Source organism: Carcharodon carcharias, chromosome 8 (assembly GCF_017639515.1).
Source record: "Carcharodon carcharias isolate sCarCar2 chromosome 8, sCarCar2.pri, whole genome shotgun sequence".
In the NCBI taxonomy this organism is placed as follows: domain Eukaryota; kingdom Metazoa; phylum Chordata; class Chondrichthyes; order Lamniformes; family Lamnidae; genus Carcharodon; species Carcharodon carcharias.
This window is the reverse complement of record NC_054474.1, coordinates 139,409,041-139,431,947: the sequence shown is the minus strand read 5'-3', so window position 1 is coordinate 139,431,947 and position 22,907 is coordinate 139,409,041. Positions and strand designations below refer to the sequence as shown.

Here is a 22,907-nt window from a genome sequence, read left to right as displayed (position 1 = left end):
TGGGTGTGGCACTGAATTTGGCGTGATGGAAAAAGATCAGTTTCCTGCCAGCAGGAAGTTAGTTTCGAATTTTGTTCTTTCAACTTTGTTGGTGGGTTAAAAGCTTCTCGCTGATCTACGTCAGGAACCATATTTGCATCTCATGAATTCTCATTACAAGGCCAATTCACTGGAATTACGTTCCCCCTCCAAATTATATGTCTGCCAGCAGATAATTAGAAAGGTCTGTTTCCCGAGAGTCAGAGACTGTCCTGGGGCAGAGGCTACGCTGTCGGGGGCATATTGAAGAGACTGTCCTGGGTTGCATGGGCCATGTTAGAGGGTTCTGTATGGCACACACGCCTTGGTCTTGGGTGGCGTAAGGCCTCTCGGGGCAGTGACGGTTGTGCACAGTACGGTGTGCAGGGAGTGGTCTGTCACCTAAGGAATTTGGTCCTGGGGGTTATAGTCATGGTATTGTGCTGCAGAGGGCACAGTAACATTCAGGGATGGCATATGCATAGTTTAAGTCTGTAGCTGAAAAGTCTTGGGAGGGTATTGGATGGTCTAATAGTGGTTGGGGTGGCAGTCCCGAAAAGTAAGGCTGCATGAGGCCTTGAGAAAGGGAGGGTTCAGGTCAACAAAGGGCATGGAGACATCAGCATTAAAGGGTTCAGGGGGGTGAACAGGAATATCCACATGGACAATGATGGGGACAAGGGTAGCGGGGGAGGCTGGATAGTGATAGGAGGAAGGGAAATTAGGAGGTGGTGAGTATGAAGGAGGATCTGAGGAACTTAGTGTGTGATAGGGGGAGGTCTGACAGGCAAAGCTCAGCAGCACCATTTTTGAGCTCACCTAAGAATGATGCAGTTTGAAAACCAAGATAGAAAAATAGCGATTGGTGGGGCAGTGGGTGCGGTCTCTAGGCGTGCGGGAAGAGTTCACCAAAGCAATTTTTGAATGATTGAAGAAGAACCCTATAAATTTCCTGTTCAAACCATAGAGAGCATGGCTCAGCTGAGTGCTAGATTCGAGGGTCTAATGCACAATGACCGAGCTTGAATCTTTTACTCATGTTGCACATTTAGTCGAGGATCCATTAAGTTTAGGTGCTGCAGTGCATATGGTCTTAATTGGCATGTGATCCTTACACAGGCATGTTAGAATGGATGTAGGGTCAAAAAAACCAAGGACCATGGCTGCTGCACAGAAGCAGTATTGACACCACAAACCTCGATGTACTGGTCGTGGCATTCAAAGCACCACACTTGCAGTCAGGACTAAAGTGCAAGGACTGGGTATCGATAGCTTTTGTCAAGGCCACTGGAGGACAACCAACACAAAACTGACTATGGCTCCTAGGACTTGGGTCTTTTGACACTAATGAAGACCCTCATTGTGAATGCACAGTGACATTGAGGGGAAAGCTCAGCCACCTGTTGTCCTCCAGGATGATCTTATCCTGCAAGGGATGGGCTTGGTATGTCATGTATAGACTGAGGGCAAGTCAAGGGCTAGAGATTGCATTCTTGCCTTGTATATGAATGGAGACCATTCCATGGGAACGACCATTGTTTGCTCAATTGTATCTGTGCACAGATACAAGGAGGAGTGGAGAATGACGGCTGCAGGCAAAACTGCCTTCTTGATAGCTTTGCTTAGAATGAGGAGAAGAAGGGCCTGTTTCCAAATGGAACACATGAGGGGAGACCATTGCCCTGAGGAACAAGAACCAGCGGGGCCCAAGAAGTCCCAGATGCTGACGAGGAGGGGCCAAATACACAAAGATGTTTGACGTGACCAAGGGTCTACAGAAAACGCAGCTCCTACATGGAGATGCGTGAAAGACAGTGCCGCAGTTGCCTTCGCTTGTCTAGGGATGTGGTAGCTCATATTTGCCACATCCTCCATGAGGAATTCATGCTGCGCAGGCTGGGAGGGCATCCAATGCCAGTTACTTTGAAGATTACTGCTGCAATGAACTTTTTGCCAGCGGATCAGTCTAGCTGTCCACTGAGGACCTTTATAGAATCTCACAATTAGCGACAAACAAGTACTTGGAACAGCCACAAACTCCAGACTTCAGTGCGACAGCATCAGTACAATCACTAACTTTGATGAGCAATTCTTCAGAGGCCAGATAATGTCTGCCTGAGATCCAAAGGTCACATATGCATTGTCCAGCCTTCATTTTCACATATGAAGTACCTTTGTTCATGTCACAGATGTGGAACTAAAGACGAATCACTATGATCAGACTTAATAAAACTGAGGGTCCAGATGGGAGATAATTTAGTGGCAGGGATTGGGGGGAATTCATTTTTTACCCTTGAATGAATGTGGGACCTTGCATCACATCGATTAACCATTGAATGTCAGAGAATTGGAGAGGGATAAAAGTAAAATATAATTACAGTAGTGCAGATTATATAAAGTGAATGAACACCCGTGCCACCAGTGTGCATTCAAAACTTCTTAATTTTTCTAACTCGACCACTACATCCAGGTGCAGGCCTGACATCCGCAGCAGAGGTGGAGGCAGCCTGCTGGTTGCTATGCCCTGTTGTCTGAGATGACTTTGGTGGACATCCTCTGGTGCCCTGAGGCCTGGAGGGCCCCAGCCTGCTAAGGGTCTCCTGTTGTGGGGCAGGTGCACCCTCCTTGACCAGACCTGATGGAGTTGATGAGGTCACAGGCAGAGGGGATTTGGAGCGGCAGATCACCCCAGGGGTGTCCTTGGTGGATGCCCCCAGGGTACCTGACTGGCATTCCTCCTCGCTTTGTGTGCTCGAGGGCACCTGCCTGACTCATTGACTAGAGAAATGGTTCGATCATAAATCCAGCAGAAACTGCTGGATCTGGGTCTCCAAGGCAGCCGCTACCCTTCTCATGGAGACTTTGACGTGTTTGCATGACTGAGCCACAATATCAGACAGAACATGGGTGGACTCCTCCATCCTTCGTTCCAGTCAGATGATGGCCTTTGACAACCCTGCTTGATGTTTTCCTGCTTGTCTCTTCATCTCTAATATTTCTCTCAGGGCCAATTCCAGAGACTCGTCATTGGACTTGGACACAGCAGGGGCCTGGCCTCCAGCAGTCCTCCTAGTGTCAGAGATCTCGGCTGCCACTGCCTCTGACTGCTGTGGACATGGGTCAGTGAGGTGATCACCAGACTGAGAATCCAAGCCTACTCTAGAACTAGATCACACCGAGATGCGTGTATCTGCGCTGCAGGTGAACACAGTGATGGGTCTTCATCTGATAGTTCCTAGGCCTCCCCAACTGTGGTGGTCTGGATGCTTGAGCTGAGGCACCTGCTTGGCAACTTCCTCTGTCTTTTCTTGCCGTTGGCTGGAATAGAGAGAAGGGATAATTAGTGATTGATTTAGGCAGTCTCCAACATTATAGGTCACTCACAGTCTTTGTCCGTGTTATCGGTGTATACTGGATGGACCCTCACTGGCTTGTTGGGGAAGGCCCTTCTCACCTTCCATGCAGGAAAGATCCCTATCCTCCCAGTGAGCTCTGCTGCTAGCTCCTTGTGGGAGCAGAATGTCCTCAACTCTGGGGTCTCCCCTCCAGTCTTCACCCTCTCCCTTCCGTTTTGGGTGATTTTGTTCTGCATAAAGACAGATGGATTGACCGTGAGCACTATGGGTAAGAAGCTCAGAAGATTGCAGGCTTGTTGTGTGTGCTGAATGCTCCCCATTGAGGGTTTAAGATGCCTTTTGTGCAGGATCTTACATGAGATGGTGATCTTAAAGTGGCTGGCAGACACTTAGTGCTGATGTCCCATTTGTTGGTAGTGGCTCTAACACTTAGACTGACTTTCGCCCTTATGAGTGTGTGAGTTTGGAGTGAGTAGAAGTTTCACTTACCCTGGTGGAGCGTAGCAGATCATTCATTCATTTCATTGTAGGCGGTCCTTTTTTGTCGAACACAGACACTGACCTCCCTGGCGACCTCGTCCCAGGCTGGTGTGGTCAGGTAAGAGGATCTCCTGCTCCTGTCCCAAGGAAACACCTCCTGCCTTTCCTGGATGGCCTAGATGGGAATCCCAGGGAGGCCTCATTGAACCATGGAATGGAGGGTTTTGTTCTTTCTGGGCGCCATAGGGAAGCAGAATGAAGCAATGCACCTGGCCTGCAGTGAGTGACTGTCTGTGTGGGCGCCTTTTAAATATGGCTGCAGGAACTTTGACCCCATGAGGTGACAACAGGGCATACGAACTCCTGCCCGTCCCGCCACGAGATTTGATAAGCTCTTCATTGCTGCACAATTAATGAGCTGAAAAGTGGAACATCACATGGATTAATTCCCCTGTTGCCCTGTGGGAATCGTGCCAACTTTCCTGTCTGTCACCGCACTTAGTCTCCAGAATGAAAAATTCCTCCCATGAGGTAACCAGGACCTAGTTCAGGGCCAGGATTTTCTGGTGTTCAGGTGGGCTCGGCGGGCAGGCGGGCCAGGGAGCGGTCAGGAAGCCGACCACCGCCTGCAATTGGGCTCTGACCACGATTTCACACCGGCTGGCCAAACATGCGCTGCGACACTGCCGGGGTGGGGGTGGGAGGAGTGCGAGTGCTGAAGTTCACGCATGCACGCGGGTGCGCACAATGAAAGCTCCCTGAGAGCTGGCTCAGGGAGCTGAAGATTTTTAAAATTAAAAATTAAAATCTTAGGCAATGTTAAAAAGATTTCCCATCATGTGACTCTGTCACATGAACAGGGACACGTTATGAATGAAATTTAAATATTTTTATTTTGTTTTTATTTGCTGCTGGAAACCTCATCCTGCCCGTGGATGAGGTTTCCTAAAATAATCCAAAGGCCAGGTTGGACGGGCAGCGGAAGATTTCATTTAATTATTACTTTAATGGACTTAACAAGCCTGTTAATTGTCATCGGGTACTCTGCCGACTCCTGTGCGCGCCCGCCACCCGACATATTGCGCGAGTGTGCAATAACTTTGGGACACTTGTCTGATGTCATCGCGTGTCATTTTATGCTCAGTCAGGTCGGGCGTGTGCCTGCACGACAAGCACAATATTCTGCCCCAGGGAATTATAAAATTGTGGGAATCGGATACAGGCTGCTGTTTTGAGGCCTAATTTTATGACGTCAGGGAATTGCAGACAGAGATCCACTCTATTTTAAGTGAATTATTCTAGTCATTGCTCTACAAATGTTGTTCTTGGTAATTTTTCAGAGAATATTATGTATCATTGTAGATAGCTGAACTTAGCACTAAGCTGAGGATGGGTAGTGTGTGCATTGGTGACCTGATGTGTTTTATACAGTCCTCAGATGGCCTTTGTCAGATTGCAAACGTACCAAAATATCAACATCAAGTTTCCACAATAATCTAATCATTGTGCATTGATGTGGTCCTTTATTTTCTGTTCTCTGTATATCACTGAATGTCCCTCATTCATTCCCCATCCATAAGTATTTCATATTTTCAAATTTCCAGTTCCTCTTAGTTTTATTTTTAATTCATTCCTGGTACGTGGGTGTCACTGGCAAAGCTGACATTTATTGCCCATCCCTTGCAGCTTTGATACATATAAATTGTTTGCCAGCCCACTTAGGCAGATAGGAGTCAGACAGGAGACTGTATGTCTGGAGTCACATAGAGGCCAGATGGAAAAAAGGATGGTTGGTTAAGGACATGAGTGAACTAGTTTGGCTTTTGCAGCAATTAGACAACTTTATGTTCACTTTTACTAATGCCAGCCTTTTATTTCTGGATTAGATTTTTAACTGAATTCAAACTCTCAAACTGCCACAATAGGATTTGAACATGTGTTCTTTGGACTATTAGCGCAGTGTTACCTCTCAAATGATGTTCTGTACATTTCAGACAAAAAATATTCTGAACGCACTTGAAGATTATTTCTTCTTTTTTCAGTTTCTCCCGTTTAACTTGGGGTCACCACAATTCTGGTTTTACACCCTTCTCCATCTCCTTTTGTCAGTCACGCATCCCTTTTCCAATCCTGCTGCTTTGAAGTTTCCCATCACTGTATCTTTTCATCTGGTCGTAGGGCTTCCTCTTCTCCTTTCACTCACCCCAGGTACTTGAAAATACTCACTTTCTTCAAGTCTTCACCGATAACCTTTACATCTTCATTCTGATGCTCTTCCATAAGCTCAAACTGACAGTCCATAAATTGGTTCTTTGGCCTTCTGATCTTCATATCCCTGTCTTCCACTGCTTTTCTCCAGTTCTCTTGATACTTCGTCATGTTCTCATCATTCCCACTACATAGCTCAATGCCTTCTGCAAACACTTGCAGATTGCTGAGATGGCTAAATTCAATAGGTGGGCAAAGAACTCTTCGCCAATGTTTAAAATACAATGTAAACTCAATTTGCTGATTAATCTATAAATTAAATCACCTTTGAGGTTTATAAAAAATACTTGTTTAAAATTATTACAACAGAGTTTTCCCTGTTGTGCTGGGGCATTTGTATATGACACATGTAGAGTCCTGTTTGATATATTAATGGCAAACCTGAGCATATAAAACATGAGATACAGATCCAGAAGTGACAAGTGTATCCTGAATCCTGAATTCTATCAGGCCACAATATTTATTTTACTTGTACCCTGGCAGTGGCTGAGTCTCCTAATGGACGACAGAAAGAAAATCAGTTGCATTTCTGCCAAACAGGTGCAGGGTTCAGGAAGAATAGTTTACCAAGAAATAACGCTGTAAAAATGGTAACTGCTTGAAGCAGTTAAAAGTTCAAGATAGACACTGAAATTTATGTGCAAATTTAAATTTCATTAAATTTACAGGCTACACATTCACCATTTAGAACATGGAATAATTTGATACAAATTTTGAAAGCTGATTCTGGCAAAGGAATTTTTCTGATGATCTTTCAGTTCTACTTTGACACCACTGCAAAACTCACAATATAGTTTCAGGCATTGTAATTAAACAGGTTATCCATATTAATTGTGGAATAATAGTTGCCTAACACTCTGCACATCATAGGAGAGAGGTTTTTCCACTGAGAGAGAGTGAGAGAGAGAGAGAAGTAACTTTACAATTATGATTTTGAATACTTATTTGGGTAGTGTGCAAGCTTTATGTCTTTGTTGTTATGATCCTAGCAGTTGTTACTCCTGGACAAGCCTGATCCCAGAGTGGAACCCAGCTTGATGGATCCTAACTTTTAATTTGTTTAAATACGTGGAGAGTAGCTACTGAACAGAGTCACCGGATTCAGCTAATGAACTTTTAAGAAAAGAATAAACCGTTTATTAAACAAGAAAAGATGAACTATATTACAATACTGCTTCACCCACAACTATACCTTTTACAGATATATACAGATTTGTTAAGGATAACACTTTACAAAGCTATCTTATACTCTAGTGTTCACAGTAAGTACACAGTCCATGTACCAATAGGCATCCTATGGTCAGACTCACCACACTCTGAAACCAAATGACAGATGCCACCTCAATCAGATTTTATGGATCTCTCTTTAACTCCCACCCAGACGCTTATCACACTATGAGCCAACCGGTCTCACTGCAATCTATCTTTCACACGAGGGTTTCCAATCTCCACTCTCCAAGACCTCACCTCGGAATCTTCTTCCAAACCAATGCTTTCTCTCAGACACCTTCCACAAGTGTTCACCTCCAGGGTTTCTAACTCTCCTTCTGATGTTCCTTTTCCCTGGGTCATCACATGCATTCAAGCTGACTTCTATGCACTCTCTCTCACCAACTCAGCCATCAACAGTACACCACTGCATCACATGCCCATAGCAAAGAGTTACAGACCTTCAGTTGTCTCTTTGGACCTGCTTGCCTCTTGTAAGCTGCTCTCACTTTAAATCTGCTTTCTTTAAATGTGCCTCTTTAAAAATGAATATTGGAGCCTTTCTCTCTGCCCCTCACTCTTAACTTCATCAACAGGACCTTATCCAGGTTCCTGTCCTTTATTTGGGGCTTTCTTTTGTTCCATTCCCCTGGATTTTGGGTCTTTTCTTTAGCTTGGTATGGCTGTCTGTCCCCTTTCTAGGCTGCTTCTCTGGCAACTATCTTCAAAACCAGCTGAACTTCAACAGCTTCCAAAACAAACTGCTATTTCTAGCTTTTCTGTGTGTGTCTGTGGGATGGACCTGCCTCTCTGGACTCCTGTTGCAGTCAACAACGCTGCTGTTTTTCTACTCTTGTTTGCTTAACTTAGTTTACATTGTAAAACTCTCATCAGAAATGCAAACACCCTTTTAAAGTGAAACTAAAATTCAATTTGACATTTCTTAACATACAGGTACAGAAATACAAATCAAACTTAGACATTAATGCTAAAACCCATTCCTAACACTCACAAAATACAAATATAGCTTACTTAAACTAGCTGTATTTCCTAACATTGTGGCTGCTAAAGTGTAGGTCAGATATTAAGCCTAAATCTGTATTCCCATTAATCTGTAGATACTAACCAATTTAGGTTTCCTAACAGAACTGTCCTCCTATGAGACAAAAGCACTAAGAATCATCCTTTGCAAACCCCCAGTCGCGCCAGTAAGCAAGCACTATAAACACAAATAGGTCTTAGTTTCATGGACGTTATGGCAGGAAAATGGTGGTTCAAGGACTGGAAATGGCTCCAAGGTAACAGCTTGGACACCACTGAACCAATTCAAGCAAAATACCTTTGTCTGTCTCAGCAGAAAATGTACCCAGTTATTTTCAATGGGTTAATGGCTAAAATAGCAGAGATTGAAAGATGAGAATGCATTAAGCTTTGGTACCCTAGTAGCCAGAGTTTCACTGTAGTTTCCTGAAGACCTTTTGTGCTTAAATTTGGAATATATCTGACTTTGAATTAGGATTTGTTTACATTAATGTAAAATGACAATAAATTATATTTTGCAAGTTTGGAACTAAAGCAAAATTTGGATTTTTTCTCCATGTACTTGTTTTATCTGCATTTACTCATCTCAAAATGCTGATGACTGATGCTGTGATAACATTTTATATTATCAAAATTCTTTATTAAATTCTTTATTAAACGGAAATCTGGGCATGAACTGATCAATTCTCTTTAGAGTGTTGAAAGCTGGAAAAATCCTCCTGCTGCTGTACCATTCCAGCGATTGTTTTGTTGCTTTGGTCAACATTAAAAAGGTCTTAAAATATTTTATTTGGCAAAATGGGACCTTTAATCTTATAAAGCTTCCCAACATGTCAGTTTAGAATACGTATAACTACCTATAATTATTGAATGCCTTTCTTGTTTAAGATTTGGGGGGCAGCTTGTATTTAAGTGAGACAAGAATTGTTTATGTTATTACAATATCCTCATAAGTTACCTCAGTCCCATTATATAAAGGTGTCAGTAGCATCGAGAGTGCTAGATGGTTGGTTTGCAAGCAGTTTTTCTTTAACCAAAATAAATCTGAAATTTTGTAGTTTTTGTCTTGAATTTATACAAACAAGATTAGTTCTCCCAGTTGCTCATTTGGCAATGCATTGTTGAACACTTAAGAACAATAAATGGTCCTAGAATTGATCTCTTCTCTGCACTGAGTCAGTTAATCTCAGTTGGACCAATGACAGTAATGGTGCAACTGGCCCTACTGTTCTTGAGATTTGAGAAAGGAAAGAATGTCAGAGTATTTGCTTCAGTTTTCAATCTAGTGAGCTGTTCTGGAAATTGTGAACATCTGGACCAACGGTAGTCACCCGGGTGAGGTACTAAAATGTTGCTGTAATCATGTTAAAGCCGGTGCCTTTGAGGGTGAGAATTTGTGGAGGGGAAAATAAAATGGTTCAATGCAGGCAATATGATGAATAGTAGTAATCGATCTTTCAGTTAGTATATCTTGAGCTGAATATGACTATGTTACAGAATGTATTGAGGATAGCTCCCTGGATGGTTTAGTGGGGAATGTGGCTGCAGTCAATTGTCTTCATAGCATTAACTAGAAGTTAATGAAGACAACATTTCAAAAGCTCAGTAATGGAGAAAAGCAGTTTTCAATTTACATTTTTAGTTTAGTATTTATTAAAAAATATTTGAAAAATGTGTAGTTTCTCTTATTCTGGAATATGATCTGTACATATTTAAGAACGTTCATAGGACAATGTTTGGACAGATAAAGCTTCACTGCGCTATCCAACTTGACTCACACAACTACAATGTCTTGTGCACCACAACATATATATAGACTCTTCATCCCACCCAAAATCTTTGTAGGAAGCACAGGTGAAAACCCAAGGCTATGAAGCTGGGTGTATTTTCTACTTATGTTAATAATTGCTTCTTCGTTTCATTAGATTAAGAGGTACAAAGAATGGCTTTAATGGTTCATTGTGATTCCTTATTTTTGGTTGCAGTTTTATTGGCAGCTGGGTGATTTATAATCATCTCATTGGTGCTTAGTGTGAAATCGAACATGTTTTTAAATGGGCTTTCTGAATGAACTTCAAAGGAAAAAGTGTTGACCAATTAAAATGCAACATGATACAATTTCTATGAATTCACATCATAGCATGAAATACTGGCACAAAAGAGAGAAGGAAGTGACAACTTACATTGTATGCAAAAAGATGGTTGTTACCAGTATGTAGTTCCAAAAAATATTACAAAACCTGTTTGTGAATCTGCCCATTGATACTCCCATTTCTTGCTACATTGAATGCTTGTATAATGGTGCATTCGTGACTTTTTCTTTAGTATTCGCAGGGCATGCCATTACATTGTCAACCTACGATATTTTGAGATGTGTATCCTGCTGGTGATTGCGATGAGCAGCATAGCCCTGGCAGCGGAGGATCCTGTGGTAGCAGATTCACCAAGAAATAATGTAAGTTGGTTCAACGACTAATCAACAACTATTGTAAAGTATCATAGCCGTATGTCAAGGAATCAGTTCAGCTGCGAATACTGTTAAAATGTGCCCTAATAAAAAAGGAAAAGTAACATTAGACCCACAGGATAAAGCCTAATTTGTATGGGGCACAATCATTTGCCCTCAAATCCTCAAAGATCACAAATTTTCTTGTGCTTTGCATTTGAACAACAACTACCCTGCATTCACACCTCCTCTAGACAAAACCTTTGAGCAGAATCGTCCCAGATTTGCACTAAGTGCAATAGTGGGTGTGAAAAATGAGATTTTCCCCACCAGCCGCAATGTCGCCTCTTCATACCATATTATCCCATTCCCAGCGCATCCCGCCTCATTAATAATACATTCAGGGGAAATGCACTGGATTGTTGGCAGGCGGGCTCAGATTTGCCATCCAACCCATGACCGCAGCGCTTCCTCGCTCTGGGCGCCATATTCCAAGCTCAGCCTATTTCATGTCTACAGGACAGGACTGCTCGAGGGGACAGATGGCCGCAAAAGCAAAGAAGGCGGCAGCCCCCAAATTTAGTAATGCCCCTCTGGGCCGCCACGATGTCCTCTACCTCTACCATGGCCGCAGGAGGCCCACCAATCTGGCCTGGGAAGCGGTGGCAGTGATGACCAGTGCCACTAGAGCACAGAGGAGGTCAGCCATCCAGTGTAGGATGGGGATGAATGTTCTCATTCATTCCGCCAAGGTAAGTCAACCACCTCATCATTCTCACCTCACACACTTACAAACCCATCACAGATCCACAGGGATCTCACACCTCAAGGGACAATGCAACTAACTCTCACGTACACCTTCACAACTCCATCAGGCTCATATCCTCTGGAGCTTGCGTCCTCATCCTGTCCATAGCTCCGCTTGCCACACAAACATTCCATGCAGTGCCATGCGTCCTACTCACACTCTCTCCATCTGTTTTCATGCAGGTGAAGCCTGCCCACAACAGCAGGGAATAGTCACAGACCAGGGGTGGAGTGGCTCACATTAGGCCCCTCACTCACTTTGGGGAACATACCATCGTGCTGACTGGTGAGGACGTGGACTGTGCCTGCAGCAATGGTGAGGTCGGCGGTGAACACTCATGTGAGGATCCTGCACCACAGTATCCCACTCTCAACGCAAATGTGAGTGCTCTCTCTCCTGCTTTTGACTGTGCTGCTATGCACTAATTATCTCTACTTTGGTTCACAGGGAGCTTTGCCAAATGACTTATACCCTCAGCCAACCAGTCCCTCAGCTGCATCCGCATCCTCACCTCCAGCCAAGAGGACTCCTCTTCCATTGAAGAGCTGGAAATAAGCAGCCTGGAAGACCCATCACAGCGCCACCCACACCCTCCACCAGTGCAGAGACACACACCTCAGTGGGACCTAGATCTAGGCTCGGGTTCACAGTCTGGTGGTCACCACATGGAAACATATCCGCAGCAGGAGGAGGCAGGTTCAGCCGAACCCCTCAGCACTCGGAGGACTGCTGGGGAAGAGGCATCTATGAGGTCCAAGTCAGATGACGAGACTCTGGATTTGGCCTTCCAGCTCATCGTGGAGAGTCAGCAGAAGGCGGGGGCATCATCGTGCAGAGCTGTTGGAAGCCCTCAACAAAGTGGCACATGAGTCGGGGGAGTCGTTCATCTGCCCTCTTATGAAGTGGTGCCCACATGTGAGCATATGGAGATCGCCATGGGAAGGATAGTGGACACCATGGAGATCCTGGTCCAGCAGAACACAGAGATGTGCGTGGACCACTCCATCACGTGGGTGAGTTCCTGCAGGGCAACGCAAGAGGGCACCTCGATGTCCCTCCAGGTGCCCCTTCCCCTCAAGGAGTCAGACTGGGGCCCTTGGGCACGAGAAGGAAGGAGGAGCAGCAGCTGGACACCCCTCAGGGTCATCCACTCAGGAATCTCAGAGGCTGTCCACTCAATCTGAGTCCCCTTTGCCTGTGACCCCCTCAACCTCATCCTCTGTCACCACAGAGGGAGCAGCTGGCCCACAGGAGGGCAGTCAAAGCAAGCCGGGCCCCTCAAGGCCTCAGCTCCTCAGAGGACGTACACCAAAGTCATCAAAGATAACAGGGCCAACCATTGCACAGGCTGTCTCCACCCCTGCTGTGGATGTCAGGGCAGCATCTAGAAGAAGTGGTAGGCCTAGAAAAGTTAAGAAATTCTGATCACAATTGGTTGCACGGGTGAACACATTTTGTCACTTTATAATCTGAAAATATATTCACTTCCATTGAATAATGTGCAATGTTGTCTTTCAACTTCATTGACAAGCTTCGCAAGTCCTCCCACAGCATCCTCCCACACAAGCGGTTCAGCTGCATGCAGCCGGACCACAAGTGATTCTGGAGGGAGAAGTGTGTGGGTGGCAGAGCCTTGTGCAAGCACACTCCCTTGCATATGGAACCCTCATCTCACTGTCCAGAGCATTTTCAATGCTGCCTGCTGGGGCTCTCTTTCAGTTGTCCGTCTGAGCTGACCTGCATCTCCACCCACCCATTGATTACTCTCTCAGGCAGCACTTGTGCCTGTCAAACAAAAGGCTCCACTCACTTTCAAGTTCATAATCCATGCTCATGGGCAAGTATATCATCAGCTCCCCCGTCCTTTCCCCTCCGCCAGTCACCATGCCTTTCCCCCATCTGTCAAAGCCCCTGGCATCACCTTTCACCTTCGCACCGTCACCTACCAACCTGAGCCCTTGTCTTTCCAGGATATCCAAGTGAATATGTACATTTCTTACCTTCCCGAGAATCCCACTCCCATCACCAATGACCTCACCAACCTCCTCTTTCCCACCCCCAGGGTCAGTGTCTGCCTCCAAGTCCCCACCAACCACCTTCACCGTCCCTTCCACTGTTACCAATGCATCCACTTCCTTCCATCCTTCCTGCTCCCCCTGCTCCCTCTCACACTCACCATTCTCTCCTACCATGTCCACCCTCAGTTTGCTCCCCAGGAAGCAGTCATTGACCCTAAAGACCCCTCCCTTGCATGTTCACCTGGACATCGCCCCCTTACTGCCTCCTTCATTCTTACTCCCTGCTCTCCCTGAACACCTTCCCTCCTCCGCACTTCCTCCTCCCTTGAACACCTCCCTCCATTACACATTCTATTGTCTTACACCTACCTCCCCAGTTATGGCATTCTCCCATGTTGCACCCTCCTCCCCCGGACTCCCTCCTTCCCCCTCACACCTCATCCCCTAACATCAGTCCCCCGACACCTTCATTCCCCCCCCCAACAACTTCAACCCCCGACAACTTTGTTTCCCCTCCCCGCCAACCTCACCCACTCTCTGACACCTTTGTCTCCCCCCCACCCCTCTCAAAGTCACACTCCCTGGTATACCTTCCTTGCCCACTCACACCTAGACTTTCCCCTCTCAGCCCTTTTCTGATCAGCTGTAGCAGCTCATGGCCAAGATCATGATGTTCTGAAGCAGGCCGGAAGCATCAACGGAGACCTCCCACTTTCTGTGAGCTGCTTTATGGCATAGCCATGTCCATGAGGATCCACCCAGCATCCGATGCATGTGTTCATGTGTTCCTCCAGGGTCCAGTAGCTGTAGGGCTTCAGCATCTTCTGCTCCTTGAACATCCTTGATCTGAGCAAGGACCTAAAGGTGAGTCCCGATTTCTGCACATCTTGCTTATCCGGACGTGTTCTGGGTCAGCGTCTTTTACCACCAGCATAACATTAAAATCGGATGTGGGGGATTTGATCCAGTTGGGCCTTACTTTGGGATGCACATCGGGTTCATGCCGGCTTCCAGTGGGATTCGCACATGGCAGACACCATCGGATTATCTCGCTGCCGAATTGATCCCCCCCCCCACCCTGCCCTGCCCTACCCTACCTCGCCCCACCCCACCCCGCCATGATGCCTGCCGCAAATGTGAACAGACGGCTCCGCCCTTTGCTTCTTCACTTGTCCCATTGTCACTTCCTTTGACCTTGCACCATGAGACCTTTTGTCATTTAATCTGTCCGGAACCTCTATCCATTCACAAACATTCCCTTTTGTTATTCTTCTCACTCTCTCCCCTTTCACTTGATAAAAACCTAACTTTTCTAACTTTTCTCAGTTCTGATGAAAGGCCACAGACCCAAAATGTCAGCTCCAGAAACATTTTTCTCTCTCCAAAGATGCTATCAGATCTGCTGTGTATTTCCATTGTTTTCTGTTTCTATTTAATAAATTTTCCTACTTACTTGAAAATAGCCTTTGGTTTGACTGTGCAAAATTCAGGGATCATATTTGGATTTGAATTAATGGAAACAGTGGACGGTATTTGATGGAGCTGAGAGAGTCTCGCTTGTTAGCTGGGGAGCTGTGGAGCAACATATTACCTCTTTTCAGGAAGGCCCGCTGAATTAAATGCCAAATAGGCATTTAACTGGCTAGTAGTGGGTCTTCCCTGGGTTCAAGGACCTCAGGGGCTTAAGCTCCGCCCACTGAGAACTGCCAGCCAATCGGGCTGGCAACTCAACATTGATTGGCAGCTGCCCGTACTATACCTACCTAAGGCCTAGCATCACCAATGGACCTAGGTACAGGTGAGTATTGGCGGGAGGGGAGTCACAGAGTGTGGTGGGAGAGGTGGATGGGGGTCAGCGGTATGGGCAGAGGTGGTAGCTCTCAAGGGGCCTCCCCCCAGCTTCCTCAATCTTGATCAGATGCTGGGGACCCACAAGCAACCCCAACAGGATTCGCTTTTTGGGCTTCCTGCATGGTGAATCGCCTGCCCACTGCTGGCTGGATAACAGTGGTGGCAGGATGAGGTTTTTAAGTGGACATTAATTGCCCACTTCAGGTCTTCAATTTACAGTGGGGTAGGAAAGCCATCCCTGGGCCTTCTCACCATGGTGTTAATTGGGGCAGTGGCCCATCGGCAGCTAGGTCCCCACCCACCACCCTCCTTCCTGATTAAATGCTCTCCTACCACCAGAGGTGCCATGGGGGAGGGCATTAAATTCCATTCAGTAACTCTAACTAATTGAGAACAATGGCATGGGTCTATAATCTACTGATAGTGGGGTTGGTGAAATGCTATTCTTATTACAGTTAGAAGTTACTCCACTTGCTGAACTATATTTTTGCTTTGCCTGCTTTGATATTAATGTCACATGACGGCCTAGAATTTCTGCTAAAATTAGTGCAATTTGCCTGAAATTGGCCAAAAAAGCATGGAATTTTTCATGCAAGTTATGTAAAGCGTGACTCAACAAGTTTCAACAATCTTTAGTTTTTTTAAATCTTTGTGCTGAATGTTTGTCCCATCCACAAACCTGTCCTTGCCCCCATTTCAATGAAAATGAGCAGGGTGAGTTTCTCCCATTTGTGACTGTCCGAGAAGGCTCTTAAAATTAAACTCACCTTTTTCAGGCACTCGTGGGCACATTGTAAAAATTTTTAACCAAGAAACTGAACTGCGGACACCAACAAAACTAGTAACTGTCTCCGTAGGATATTTAAATAATTCCCAGTCATTTATAGTTACATGTGGCAGACTAGACATTTATTAAAAATGCATATTTCTTGTGATGAACCTATTTTCAGCTGTATTCACTAAAACTGCACCAGGTCACCATTCTTGAATATACAAGTTTTTGAATACAAGGCGAAAGATATAATTAATGACTTTCTATTGTGGGACCCAATTGTGCTGATTCCTGGAAGGTTTGCCTGTAGGTTTGAGTTGCTTGTTATTACACAAACAAATTTAAACAGAGACTTGAGCTCAAGCCTAATTTGCACCCATTTTGCAAATTGCAGCCAAAGCAGAAACTCTGATATAATTGGACATGTTCTCATTGTTCCTGATTGTATTGCCAAGCATCTATGTTTTCCAGTTCCAACCAATGTTTTATATAATGTTCTTCAATTATGCATTATTGAAATAACTAAGGAAGCAGCTTTTATTAATGCAACTAACAAAAATTACTATAAATTTACAATGAAAAATGGCAAACGTTTTTGCAATACCATGTCCTGTGGATAAATCTATGAATAATCAAAATATGAGCAGTTTCTTAAAGATATTGTTAGGGGGTGATCAATCTGAATCAAGACTGCAGATTTTTTTTCTCTGGGTAATAGATACGTGGAATGAGTCTTTTATGAAAGGAACTGTTGTGTTGTTAATTAACACCATCAATAAAGGATTGAAGGAATAGCTGATCAAGAAAGGGACTGAATACTCCAAGGGTTAACTTGGGCATTTGAAGTGCAAATGTTCTGTGAAACCACATGGCTCCAATCCTGTTGGTACCATGAAAATGTCACTTGTGGACTGCAGCAGAAAGAGTTGGATAATGTTGGTTGTTAAGGTGTTACTGGTTATTTTGCTTGATTACAACTGCAATTCAGAGAAACCTTAACAGATTGACCATCTTTGTTATTTTACTTGTGATTGTTCACTCATCTCAGAAGATTGAACAAATGGGGGACTGTCTACAATAATGTGTTATACATGAAGGTGACTCTAACCTAAAGTATCTGGTAGGAAACTGATGGGTTGGGATTGACCATCCGCTTTGTACCCCTTCTGACTTTATTTTTTGAAAGTAAAATCGACCGGTATTGGCAGCCGATCCAATACTGTCAGTTTTCTGCCATGCAGGTTAGGCAAGGACTACGCCCATAGTCTGTCTGAGGGCGGAGGTTCAACGGCTGTGGTACCTCTGGCATTTTTAACATTTGACCTCACCTCTATGAATGGAAAGCATGTTATTAACATAATTTTCAAATTTCATAATTGAGGTACCTAGGCAACGGTTGGAGGCTTTTGTTATTGTGCAACCTGTTAAAACAGCAACTGTTTTGGAACCTTTGCTTTTTGCTGTCATTGAACAGCTCATCTCCTTGTTTTTATTTCCTTTTTTCTGAAGACATGGCCTGAACCAATGGCAAAGCATTGAAGCTGACTTTCAAACCTTTTGTCCATCTTTTGTCTTTTTCACCTGGTTATGTTTTGCCTGTTTTCATTCTAAACTCTTTAGTAATTCTGTAATTAGCAGTGCGTGTTTGCCAACTTGCACGAACTTATCAAATCAATGACTAATCCGTTACTGAAATTGATTATTTGAAGCACGAAGCAACAATGAAAGATGGACTTTGAAGACAGACAGGTTATATGCTCTCAAATCTGAATAAAAATTATTTCTTGCTTTAGGTTCTGAAATATCTGGATTACGTGTTCACTGGGGTCTTTACGTTTGAAATGGTGATAAAGGTAAATATTCCAACTGGATTCTTCATCATTTAAATGCACGAAGAATAATATTTGAAAAGAAAATCTGCATTTAATTATACTTTTAGTCACTGGCTGGGAATAAATAATTTGAATTTTTTTTGTGATTAATGAGGGCAGCAGTTCATTGGATTGAGCTTAAAGGCCTGGTTGTTTGCTTTTAATGAGTTGTGCACTGTGATAAATTTGTGTATCAGACAAAAGTAAAGTTTCAATACTTTTGTTCAGAAGTGTGAATTTTAGAATTTTTTTTTTTAATTTGCTCATGAGATGTGGGCGTTGCTGACTAGGCCAGCATTTATTGTTCATCCCTAATTGCCCTTGAGACAATGTTCGTGAGCGGCCTACAGCAATTCAAGAAAGAAGGCCATGTGGTGTAGATATGCCCACAGTGCTGTTAGGGAGGGAGTCCCAGGACTTTGACAGCAACAGTAAAGGAACAACAATATATTTCCAAGTCAAGATGGGGAGTAGCTTGGAGGGGAACTTCAAGGTGTACGCTGGATCCCATCACTACCCAGGCAGAGGGGTGTATCTCCTGAAATTCGACAATTCCTATCACTGTGGAGGTTAAAATCTGTTTATTACAGAGTTTATTATACCAGATAAAACCAAGCTTTGGTTTGCCCTCACTTGGCATCTGCTGTTTTTAGTTTTCTTTTGTAAACTTTAATTTGCACATCATGTCTGCTGCCCTTGTCCTTTGAGATGGTGGTGGTTGTGGGTTTGGAAGGTGCTGTCTAAGGAGGCTGGTGAGTTTCTGCAGTGCATCTTGTAGATGGTACACACCACTGCCACTCTTTGTTGGTGGTGGAAGGAGTGAACGTATGTGGAAGGGGTGCCAATCAATTGGGCTGCTTTGTCCTGGATAGTGTCAAGCTTCTTGAGTGTTGTGGGAGCTGCACTCATCCAAGAAAGTGGGACATATTCCATCACACTACTGACTTGTGCATTGTAGATAGTGGACAGGCTATGGGGAGTCAGGAGGTGAGTTACTTGTTGCAGGATTCTTAGCCTCTAACCTGCCCTTGTAGCTACAGTATTTATATGGCTAGTGCAGTTCAGCTTGTGGTCAATAGTAACCCCCAGGATGTTGATAGTGGTGTACAAAATTATGAGGGGCCTAGATAGGATAGACAGGAAATTCTTGTTTCCCCTAGCTAAGAGGAATAGGTTTAATGTGATTGATAGAAGGATTAGAGGTGTCATGAGGAAAAACATTTTCACCCAGAGGGTGGTGGGCATCTAGAATTCACTAGCTAAGTTGGATGTTGAGGCTGAAATGCTCAACTCATTTAAAAGGTACCTGGACCTGCATCTTAAGTGCTGTAAACGGCAAGAGTGCTGGAAAGTGGGGTTAAAACAAGTAGCTAGTTTCTTTTTTCTTTTTTTGGCTGACGTAGACACGATGGGCTGAATGGCCTCTTTCTACACTGTAACTGCTCTATATTTCTTCAATTTGGTGCTGTGAATTACTCAACACAATATGCGTTTATTTCCTTTGATTTTTGAACAGCCCCTCGAAGCGTCCTATTGTGTGCTTCAGTTTTAACATTTTTTTGTGAATTTTAAAGAGCTGTAGAACTGGGAGAATCTGACATTCTTGCTGAATGGATAAAATGATCATCTTTATAGCCTTGTGGTGCAGTGTCAGAATTTTTCTGCCATAATTTTACAGAATGAATCCATAGGCCTTGAAATTCGTTGACACTGCACCCGTTTTACAGGTGTAAAATGGGTTCCTGAGTGATCGAATGAGAGTGATTAGGGGCTTGAATAAGGCACTAGATAATCTGAGTGCCCCTTTCCAGCCACTCAAGAGTGCACTTGCCCTTTAAGAGGTGTTGGTTGTCTTTAAATGGCATCAAAGCTGCAGTATTTCCTGCTCCCTACAAAATAAAGCAGCTAATGAATTTATGTCCTAACATCAATTTAATGCAGTCCTTGAGACCACATGAACAGGCATGTATGACAACAGCCTGTCTCCTGTGTGCCCGTTTTCAAATTTCTCGGCCATAGCCTTAAAGATCCACATAAGCTTTGGGTAGAGGGACTGATAATCAGACATAATTGCAACAAAGCAAAGACTTATGTTTTTCATATTTATATGTAAATTTCACTTTATCTCATTTCCTTTCATTAGATGATTAATTTAGGCCTGTTACTTCATCCTGGCTCTTATTTCCGAGACCTTTGGAACATTCTGGATTTCATTGTCGTCAGTGGTGCTCTTGTGGCTTTTGCTTTTACGTGAGTAACATCTGAAGATTTTACTGTTCTGGATTCATCTTTTCTGTGTTTTAACCCTTGTAAACTGCAATTGAAGTAAAAACATCATTTTCATCTCAAGTACTGTTCAGTTGAGTTATCCAACTGCACTGTTGGTTGGGCTTGGAAAATACTTTACGTTGTTTTATTTCTGTGGCTCATAAAATGTTTGTTTCTACCCTGTTTTGTTCAATGAATCAAAGAAGTCAAGTTGCGTAATCTTGAATGAAATCTTCAGCCATAGTAGTGGAAATTGTAACTCCTGGGTGATTGGTCAGCAGAACACACGGGACTGCAGTCCAGACATTGTCACAAGAAACCAGGCTTCATGAACATAGCTGCATAAAGGCAGCAGTCTGGGTGGTGGCCAAATTGTCCCACTCCTCTGCTGTTTTCCCCATAGCTGTATTTTCCCTTTCAAGTATCCAGTTTCCGATTGAATGATTGGGCTGAATTTTCATTCCAGGGTGGGAATCCAATATGGGGACTAGTTCCGGGCTCTGATCCTTCATGGCATGTTCCAGACACACCCCGTCCACTATCTTAAAGGAATGAGCAATTAAAGGCCAGACACCGGGCTTGGCATCCAATTAAGGATGATGGGCAGGCTTCTGAGGCTGGAGGGCCAGTGGGAGGCCCTTCAGTGTTCACAAATTAGCAACTCTGCCAGCCCAGATGAGAGCTGCTGTTCTGTAGATGGGGAGAGAGAGACAGAGAGAGGGAAAGGGAGAGGGAGAAAGCTAATTAAGTTGTTTGGATTTTTAAAACAGCCCCAGCTGCCTCACTGTTATCTTTGAGCAAATTCTGTTTGGTACAGCCAGCAGACACAGCCGTGGCCCAGGAGCTATTATAGATTGGGTGGGGGAGGAATCCCTCGTGGGTTGAAGCAGCCCCCCCCCCCCCCCCCCCCCCCCCCCCCATTCCAACCTGAGCTCACCACATTGGCCTGCACAAGTTTCAGCCTGATGTGGGTTGCCCACATACTGTCTGGAAACCCCAGTTGGCACAGAAACCAGCCCTTAATAGGCCTCTTAACTGCATTAATTTGATCTAAACTGGCTGCTTGCTATTTGCAGCCAGGTATCCAATGTGATGCCACGCGGCCTCTCTGATAACAGCCGGGGATCAGGATCCTGGTGCCACACCGACAAGATGGCCGGTGGCGCCAAATTAAAACCCGCAGCCTCCAATCCCAACCTCAACTTTCTTCGAAAACTCAGCCCATTATTACTGAACCTGTTTCAACCCCCCTTTAAGGGAGTGCATTCTGGATCGTAAAAACTCACTGCATAAAATAATCTCCTCATCTTCCCTCTGATTATTTTGCCAGTGACTTTAAATCTGTGTTCTCTAGTTAATAAATGTCCTGGCAGTGGAAACAGTATCTCTGTATTTCAAGTTCAAAATTGAATTCAAACTCAAGGCCTGGAATTAAAAGAGCAATGTTCCCAACCAATGTGTTACCCAATCAGCAAGCAGTAACTCCTTAACTAATTAACTGTTAAAGAAAATATGAGTTCTGTTGTTGTTGTTGTTGTTGTTGCTTTGTAACTGACCTGTTTCCTTTCTTCCCTGGTGCGGGGACCTGAACAGGAGCTTCCTCGGGTAAGGTTTTCATTGCAATCTTCAAACAAAATTTGTAACATTGCTCCTGTGATTATGTCAGTGTGGATGTACGTCATGTGTGTTATATGTATTAGGATGTATGAATGAGTGTATGTGTGTTTACTGCTCAAAAAAATCATGTGTCACGTTCTAGTAATTTTAGCGAGAAAGTCTACCACACATGCTAACAAGTTCTTCAATGAACTTGAGATGATGTGTGGTAAACTCAGTGACTTCACAGTCTAACAGACCTTGTACAGTCCCCTGTAAGTTTAAATCGGTCATTGGTTATCCCAACCCGTTTGGCCACTCCCTTTCTTTAATTCATTATTTGACTTTCAAAGTCACTCGACCATAGAATTTTTAGAGAAAATTGTGGCAATTTTTCCTATTAACTTTCCTGAAGCTGAGCTTTTAGATTGATGAGAAAAGCAATTTGAGCAACTATGTAATTGCATATAATTCTTTTTTCAGATTTCAGTTTCAAATAGAGCAGTCATTGTGTATTAAGCTTATTAACCTCTATTAATATTTAAAACCATCCTCATTTCATAATAACCATAACAGGCACTTCACTAAGGCTGAATTACAAATCTTGCCTGGATTAATTTATTCTAGAACCATTTCAGTTCCACTTTGAAAATGGAATATATTATCCTGCATAAGGAATTTGTTGTCTAATATATTTTCACAGAACCTTGAATTATTCTCACTATCAGTAAAAAAAGATTAGCTCCTCTTTCTTTTTAGTTTGATCTAATTCTACCAGAGCAGCATTAGTGACAATGCTGATTGTGATAGAAATCTGAACTCGAGGCATAATTTGTTTACCATTAATTGATATTGGTAATGACTATTGGGATTTGTTGTATTCTCCTAATGTGATTATATTAGCA

The 22,907-nt window shown here is 43.9% G+C and overlaps 1 protein-coding gene across 1 annotated transcript in view; it reads left to right on the top strand.

The window, feature by feature from the left end:
• Positions 1-22,907, top strand: part of LOC121280817 (probable voltage-dependent N-type calcium channel subunit alpha-1B) — a 226,806-nt gene that overhangs the window by 75,029 nt on the left and 128,870 nt on the right. Inside the window, exons 16-19 of the mRNA XM_041193080.1 lie at positions 10,698-10,827; positions 18,061-18,120; positions 20,282-20,388; positions 22,000-22,011. Coding sequence (XP_041049014.1) covers positions 10,698-10,827; positions 18,061-18,120; positions 20,282-20,388; positions 22,000-22,011 — 309 coding nt within the window. The remainder of the gene's footprint in view (positions 1-10,697; positions 10,828-18,060; positions 18,121-20,281; positions 20,389-21,999; positions 22,012-22,907) is intronic.